The 7,579-nt window shown below is 35.7% G+C and overlaps 2 protein-coding genes across 2 annotated transcripts; one reads left to right on the top strand and one right to left on the bottom strand.

Annotated features, from left to right (window-relative positions):
* LOC103438991 (transcription factor DUO1) lies at positions 1 to 2,376 on the top strand. Its single transcript, XM_070824629.1, has 3 exons — positions 1 to 263; positions 722 to 977; positions 1,701 to 2,376. The coding sequence occupies exons 1-3, from the start codon at positions 73 to 75 to the stop codon at positions 2,220 to 2,222; spliced, it is 969 nt and encodes a 322-aa protein (XP_070680730.1). The 5' UTR covers positions 1 to 72; the 3' UTR covers positions 2,223 to 2,376.
* A 104-nt stretch (positions 2,377 to 2,480) lies between these two features.
* Positions 2,481 to 4,937, bottom strand: LOC103438979 (uncharacterized). The gene is made up of 4 exons (XM_008377524.4): positions 4,287 to 4,937; positions 3,342 to 3,500; positions 3,141 to 3,249; positions 2,481 to 2,957 (listed from the first exon to the last, which is right to left on the bottom strand). Exons 1-4 carry the CDS (start codon positions 4,797 to 4,799, stop codon positions 2,770 to 2,772), a joined length of 969 nt encoding a protein of 322 aa, XP_008375746.3. The 5' UTR covers positions 4,800 to 4,937; the 3' UTR covers positions 2,481 to 2,769.
* Between the last annotated feature and the right edge of the window lie 2,642 nt (positions 4,938 to 7,579).

Below are 7,579 nucleotides of genomic sequence, written 5' to 3'. Positions count from 1 at the left end.
AAAGTTCCCCCCAACAAAAGATATTTACTTCTTCTCTGGGTGCATGAGACAGGGTAAGGTAATTAATTAAGAATGGAAGGTAAAAAAGAAGAGGGTATAAGGAAAGGGCCATGGAAGGCAGAGGAAGACGAAGTGCTGTTAAAACATGTGAAGAAATGTGGTCCGAGAGACTGGAGCTCCATTCGATCCAAGGGTCTCTTGCAGCGTACCGGAAAGTCGTGCCGGCTCCGTTGGGTCAATAAGCTCCGTCCCAACTTGAAGAAGTAACCCAATTTACTATCCGCCATTTCATTGTCTCTTTTGTTTGCACTCGTTTTTTTTTATTTTTTTTTATGGCACTTTTGTTTCATGAAGTTGGTGGATGATAATTTGTTCAGCATTTCAGAAACGGGTTGTTGGGTTCCCTTGGTAATTACAATTTACGAAATGGGTTAACAAAACGGGTTATTTGCAAGCGGTGGATTACTTGGTGGTTAGGGTCTTCCCCTTCATCTAACTTTCGAATTTTCTCCTCTTCCCATATTCTAGTTTAGAGCAAGAATATCGCATATAATAAAAAAATGGGTTGTCGGGTTTGGTTGCGAATTAAGATTTATGAAACGGGTTCGTGGGTTTTGTTGCTAACTGAGATGTGGGTTTTTTTGCTAACTGAGATTTGAGAAATGGGTTGCTGGTTTTTATTCTAATTATGATTAGAGGCTGTGTGTGTGTTTTTCTACAGTGGGTGCAAATTTTCGGTGGAGGAGGAGAGGGTGGTGATAGAGTTGCAAGCACAATTTGGGAACAAATGGGCAAGAATAGCGACCTATTTGCCGGGGAGGACGGACAATGACGTCAAGAATTTTTGGAGCAGCAGGCAGAAGAGGCTGGCTAGGATTCTGCAGACATCAGCAGCAGCACCAGCCACACCCTCCTCCAAATCACATAAAACCAAAAGGGAAGTCTCTGTTTTTCTTGAGCTTCCCACCATTGTGGAGGTAATTGTCTTTTTCTTCTTTCAAAAGTTAATGTACAAAGAGAATATGGTACGTTATAGTCAGTGATGCAGTCAGAATTTTATAACAATGAGGTCATATAATTTTAGCAAAAAAAACTAAAACTTCATCGATTCATTTTGTCGAGTTTTTAGTGAGTACCTGCCGAGTTATGCCACATTATGTCAGCTTTGACGAGGCCTATTGAGTGAAGTTTTTTATCGAACACAAGAAATCGAAAAAGAAAGACAAAGGAAATAAAAAAGAAAATCTATAAACAACAATACAGGGGTTGCATAAAAGCAGCAGCAAATTATAATTTAGTGTTTTTGATTCATTCTTTCAGTTTGTCGCAATTACGCATAGATTTCATACACAAATATACAGATAAATATACATTAAAGTTATAAAGCTATTGGGGTCATGAGCAACCAATGACCCATGTTTGCTCTACCACTGTTATAGTGAGCCTTGTTAACATTTTATAGGAAATTTTAACTCGATCGAAGGAAAAAAGGTACTACCACGCACCTAAATGATGTTACAAAATAGTACTATCCTTTAACAGGAGATCAACGATTGTATCTGGAGGCTTCTCAAACCACAGAACATTTATTCTTCTTTAGTAATTTTGGTTTGTAATCACTTGGGAAAGCGAATGAACTTTCTTCTAGAGACAGTTAACTGTGTTATTAGATGACACGTTTTATTCTTCTTTTTCTTCAGGCTACAAAATTCAATTGCTCATCGGAGGGAGAACCATCGTCGCAGGCGCAACCATGCTTGTCACAGCCACCTTACATTCGGAACTCCGAGATCATCAAAATGGTGCCGCTGCCGGATATTGTTAAGCCCAAGTCTCTTTGCTTCGAAACAAACCCCGTTCAACATGAGCTCCCCATAACTGATAAGGATCCATGGACTGATTCCCACTCTGTAATCCCTTTCCTGCAGAACCCACAGCCCCAAACAGACCAAATATTCTCATCCGAAACGCAAGAATTCTTGGCAAGGTTCGACCCCTATTTCGACATGTTAGGACCTCTAGATGCTTTGGAGCTTGGAAACGGAGGAGAACCACTTGTCATGGAGCCTCCATTGTTTGAACCAGTAGGAAGCTGTCTAAGTTGCGAAAGGGAGAAAATCGACCATACCATGACTCCGGATTGTGTGTTCGATGACTTCCCGACAGACATGTTTGATCAATTTGACCCGCTTCCGAACACATCAGGATCAGGGCAGCATTGATTGACAATAACCTTGTACCTCTTCTATAATATTTGTATTAGTTTCTTTAGCTACGTATTGACAAGGACCTGCTGGCATGGTAATGCTTGTTACTGCCATTCTTTGTACTAGACACTGACCTACTTATAGTAGCTAGTCAAGTTTGCCTGCTTAATTCTTAATTCACTAATCGACACTCATCCGCTTTTCTTCTTTGTTTCTCATTGAAAAAAAAGACGAGTTGGACTAAAATTAACAGCAAAGGAATCAGATCAATAGTTCTGGTAAATCACAATTTCATTTATCAATGTTTAAAGCAGAATGTGATCATTCTGGTTCTGATACAAAGGAATCTATCGTTTCATTTCCTTCTAACCGGACCCTTTATGGTCTGGTAGCAAATACATGGGAATTCCGAAGTTGCGAAAACAAATGAAGAAAACTATTGTCTGATTAATTTGTAAATCCAGTAACCCTGGAATGATCTTTGACAAGAGGAGTTTGGGGGTAAAAATGCAGTCAAACGTGCTAAAGGGAATGCGATTATTACACTGCAGTCTTGTTACTCTTATGTTCCAGAGGTTGGGAGTGAGTAACTGACACCAGTCCGGCCACGATTTACCATTACCTCAAACTTTCCTGCAGCTGATGACCGGTTTTTTATGGGCCTTCTTAGTTCTGAATATGCGCAGTATTCTACTTCGTATACTGTGGCGCCTTCCAGGAAGGCAGAAATTGAAGAACCAACTCCTTCACCTGCACAAGGATGTTTTCTCTTAAATTTGAAAGGTTCTATGTCTTTCCTTTTGAAAGAGGAACTCATCACTAGAACTCGACTAACTAGAGTAAATTCTTTTAATGAACTCCCGGAAAAAAAATTCAAGAATATAAAACAGAACATGAAAGTAGAGAAAGTGTTGAACCAAATTTGAAGCATACCATGACTGACAAGGAGCAAGTTTTCTGTAGGGTATTTGTCAGCCAGAGCCTCAATGACATGAACATATCTAGCCCGGGCGCCCGTCACGCTCTCCCCCCACTGAGGCAGCTGGAGTTCATCACAGGAAGAGGCTCCATCAGACAAAATAGTCATTTTACGTCCATATACGCACATACGTACACCGAGAAATTCTCACTTACCTCTTTGTACACCCGTTCCGCAGTTTGATCCACTGTCCCAGCCGGGAACATAGCCTCAAGATCTGCAATGTTGAAGCCCCATTGTCCATCTTTCGGAGCCAAATCACCGCGAATCGCCTCTTTGTTTAGCATCTCACTTAACCCATATTCAATTGATACCTGCAAAATGGGAATAAGAGATGGGATACTACAATATCATTATCATTCATATATCAGTCCCAAGCTTAAATGTCAATAAAGCTCTTTCTTAGCCTATCGATATGTAGTATGTTATATTGTCAGACCGTGAATCATAACTTCTAATTGTGCAATTTTGTTTACAACGACAATTTAACATGTCAGATTTCTACCTTGTTTGTCAATAACATATACTGTGACAACGACAATATAACATACATACATATAGGAGGCCTTTAAGGGAAGGGATCTCTATTTTTTTTCAAACGATTCGAACATTTTATTTTTCAAGTTGAACCTCATAGATTATCCTTGCAAAATATGCCAAATCGAAAATATTTGAGACATTTAATTGAGTTCAAAGAAATTGACGAATACTCTGTTCTACAAGAAACAATGAAATTTCATCGTGATAATTAAATAGGCAAATAACTTTGAATTAAATTGAATTTTTGCAGGGATGGTCTATGAATCAGAATTTACAAAATAAACGAGATTGTTGAAATTCGATATGAAGTTGGCCCTACAACTAGTCTCCATTTTTACACAAAATTTGAAATTCTTTAGATAAAGGGGTCTGCATACATACATATTATACATATACATACACACACACATATATATAATATCAACGTCAATACATGTACATGTTCTCACCAATAAGAAGAGAAAAAAAAAATTTATATATACGATGCAATCACAAAGTTTCAACATTAGTACTAAAATATCAATATAAGCATATGTATGCGTTTAAACGGTGGGACCCACCTTGAGCTTAGAGGGGTCGACTGGGACGGGCTGATCGCTCTCGTATTTGGAGAGAGACGGGTCTTCAGTGGCGGAGAGGGCGGTGACGACTTGGACGGCGGTCTCGACGCATCGCACGAATGGCGAGACGAAAACGCGGTGGATTGGAAACCCGAGACCCGATCGGAGCTTGGTACCGGTGCAGAAGGCCCGGACCTTGCCCTCTTCGACCAGAGGCGGGTCCCACGGCCTCGGCGATTGCGATGTCCACAGGGGCTCGAAGTTGTCGATGCGGTCGCCGTGGCGCATGACGACGACGTTTTGGAAGCGGTGGTCCGTGGGATGATCGGAGGCTTCGCTGATCGATTTGGATTGACTTTTGTCCGCGTCCATTTCGGGTAAGTTTTGAGAGAGAGGTCGAAGCCGGATGGAAGCAGAGTTGGCAGAAACGAAGAGAGCTTTTCTTGTGAATGATTGAGTTGAGAAGGAAGAGGAGAGCATGGGCGTTAGTTTTGTAAGTTTCGATAACCACATTTTACAAATGGAAATTATTCTTGTTGGGATAATTTCGAAATGATCGATGAAATTTTCATTTTCTCGTTTTAGACCGCAAAGTTTTAAAATGTACTACTTTTCATATGGTCAAACGTGTAATCATGTTAACGCGGCATTGAAAAGCTCTGGTTCGACTAAAATTTAAGAATTTCTTGGGTTGGAAGAATCAAGAACTAACATTATATTTGCACGATGAAAATAAATTTGGAATTTGGATAAAAATCAGAATTTATAAATTAACATGCATCAATTTTTTTGTTTGGATTCATAAACAAAGAAATTTAGAATTTTTGTGTGAAAAAAAAACTTAGAATTTGGGACCTCTAATTTCCAAGTTTAAATTCCATGTAAATAGGTGTCATTCCCAATTTCTATGATTAAGAGTATAAAAATAACAAATTTTGTATTCAATTTCATTGTTCTTTTAGGTTAACAAAACAAGAAAATTCACAAATTTTAGAAAATAAAATCTCGTCATTTCAATTATCATCATTTTAAAATCCCTTAGACCAACTCCAATGGTGGGTTAAAAGTCAAATTACCTCCCAAAATTCCCCCCCAAACCCACTTCAACCCAAGGGGAAAATTTGGGCTAAATGCTAAATACTAAACTAAGTCACTGATTCCCCCCGAAATTTAGCCTATAAATCAGAATTTAAAATTTTTTAGATTAAAATGTTCATAAAATTAATTTACAATAGTCTACTTATTTATTTAAAAAAATTAATTTAACAAAAAAATAGTCTAAGTTCATTCTTTAATAATCCCGGCTAAAATTTTAGGCTAGAACGGTTGGAGCAGAAAATCTGTTTCTGGGCTAAAAGCTAAATTTTCCGGGTTAAAATATTTGGCTTTTAGGCCAACCATTGGAGATGGTCTTAGTAATCTTAAATTTCTTCATCTAAACATAGTGTAAATGAATTTTCAAAATAAGTATTGACGTCAATGCTTTTTTTTTTCTTTTACAACAGCAAGTGACCTAGTGGTAAAGGCGCGGACTGTAACTCCTTAATAAAAAAAATGTGAGAGGTCTTGAGTTTGATATTTTGAGCTAGTGAGTCTGCCCGAGTTCAAAAATAATGATAAATCGCAACTTGTCACCAGTTGTCCCACTTTCAAAAAGAAAAAAAAAGCCTTATTAGTTAGTCATTGTGCAAGAATATATCCAACATCATTTGAGTGTGAGGGTTGATCGACGTAGGCATTTTGATTAGGAGATCCGTCATTGTTGAGCTAGAATGTCATTCTTATGCTTGGTGTGACAAAAATATATATAAAAAAAGAATAATTATATTCTCATCTTTCATTTTGTTACTCCATTAATTAAAATCTTATTCATTTTCAATTTTTGATTAAGGTCATTGGGTATTAATAACATCATTAATTATTTCAATAATAAAATATTTTTTATTTCTAAATATATTTATTTAGTGTTAAAAATGTTACAATTAGTATATTTATATTTATGGCTAAATTTTTTATCATATATTTTTATTTTTAGTTTGTATCCATTTTTAATTTGCAAACCTTTTTTAATTTGTACCCATATATTAATTTCTTTTTGTGCCCATATTTTTTAAAGTTTTATTTGTATTTGTGCCTATATGTTTACCGTCACGTGACATTGTATAATCAATCAATGATAGAAAAATTACATATGGTATATTTATGTTTTATGCCTAAACTTTGTATCATATATTTATATTTTTAGTTTGTACCCACTTTTAATTTGCAACCTTTTTTTTTGAAATTTGTATTATTTTCTTTTTAGTTTTAATTTGTCCCCATGTATTAATTTCTTTTTGCGCCCATATTTTTTAAAATTTCATTTGTACTCATAATTTTTTAATTTTATATTTGTACCCTAATTTATTTATAATGTACCCATTCTTCTTTATTTATTTATTACTTTGTTATATGTGAAATGTACCAATTTTTTTAACACTATGGATACATTCTTTTGCCATTTATTATTTCTTATTGTTACATAGTTTTTATTCATTTATTCAATCAAAACGTTTGAATTTTTTTTATTGTAGCCGTTTCTAATAGTATTATAATGAGGGATTTTAAATTTATAGGATTATAAATCTCATAAAATATCAAACAATTAATGTCAAAATTATAAAAATATAAATATTAATAGTAATATAATGAGGTGTACAAAGTCAAGGAATTTTGATTAAATTTTGAATACCATTAAGGTTTTAGTCAAATAGTGTTAGGGACTAGGGACTAGAGACCGCATCTAAAGTATCAAAAAAAAAAATTTAAGCTTTATTTTTTATACAAGCCATACATATTGTTGAATACATTATCCATATTGAATACATTGTGCATTTATTTTTTAAATTAAAATTTATCTTAAACTTTTTACCGATTGTACTCTCACACTCCGCACCTTTTACATACACCTGACACTTTCTACATACACCCCGCATCGACCTTGTGTATACCATATTAGTCTGTTGATTTCAAATTAGAAGGTGACGATACTTAGGGTTGGTTTGGTATTGCTGTGCTTTGAAAAAAAACTGCTGTGAGAATAAGCCGCTGTGCTGTGAGAATAAGCGGCTGTGAAATAAATCAGCAAAGTGTTTGGTAAACTTTTTTGTAAAAGTGCTTTTGAAAAAAAAAACAGTCTGATAGTGGGTCTTTTCATTAAAGGAACACTGTAGCTCCATGTGCTTTGAAAAAAAAGCCAGTTTTCCAAAGCTGCAAATAGACGCTTTAGCTTTTCCTTTGATTTCAGCTTATTC

This window comes from Malus domestica, chromosome 07 (genome assembly GCF_042453785.1).
Source record: "Malus domestica chromosome 07, GDT2T_hap1".
In the NCBI taxonomy this organism is placed as follows: domain Eukaryota; kingdom Viridiplantae; phylum Streptophyta; class Magnoliopsida; order Rosales; family Rosaceae; genus Malus; species Malus domestica.
Note: the sequence above shows the minus strand (reverse complement) of the source record. Positions and strands in the feature narration are given on the sequence as shown.

What these genes read in the sequence shown, in the direction of transcription:
- LOC103438991 (XM_070824629.1), top strand. Translation starts at nt 73, where the DNA reads ATGGAAGGTAAAAAAGAAGAGGGTATAAGGAAAGGGCCATGGAAGGCA. An exon ending in CTCCGTCCCAACTTGAAGAA is followed by an intron (nt 264 to 721) that starts GTAACCCAATTT and finishes GTTTTTCTACAG; the next exon opens with TGGGTGCAAATTTTCGGTGG. An exon ending in AGCTTCCCACCATTGTGGAG is followed by an intron (nt 978 to 1,700) that starts GTAATTGTCTTT and finishes CTTTTTCTTCAG; the next exon opens with GCTACAAAATTCAATTGCTC.
- LOC103438979 (XM_008377524.4), bottom strand. Translation starts at nt 4,799, where the DNA reads ATGTGGTTATCGAAACTTACAAAACTAACGCCCATGCTCTCCTCTTCC. An exon ending in CGGAACGGGTGTACAAAGAG is followed by an intron (nt 3,250 to 3,341) that starts GTAAGTGAGAAT and finishes GATGAACTCCAG; the next exon opens with CTGCCTCAGTGGGGGGAGAG. An exon ending in CTTGCTCCTTGTCAGTCATG is followed by an intron (nt 2,958 to 3,140) that starts GTATGCTTCAAA and finishes ATCCTTGTGCAG; the next exon opens with GTGAAGGAGTTGGTTCTTCA.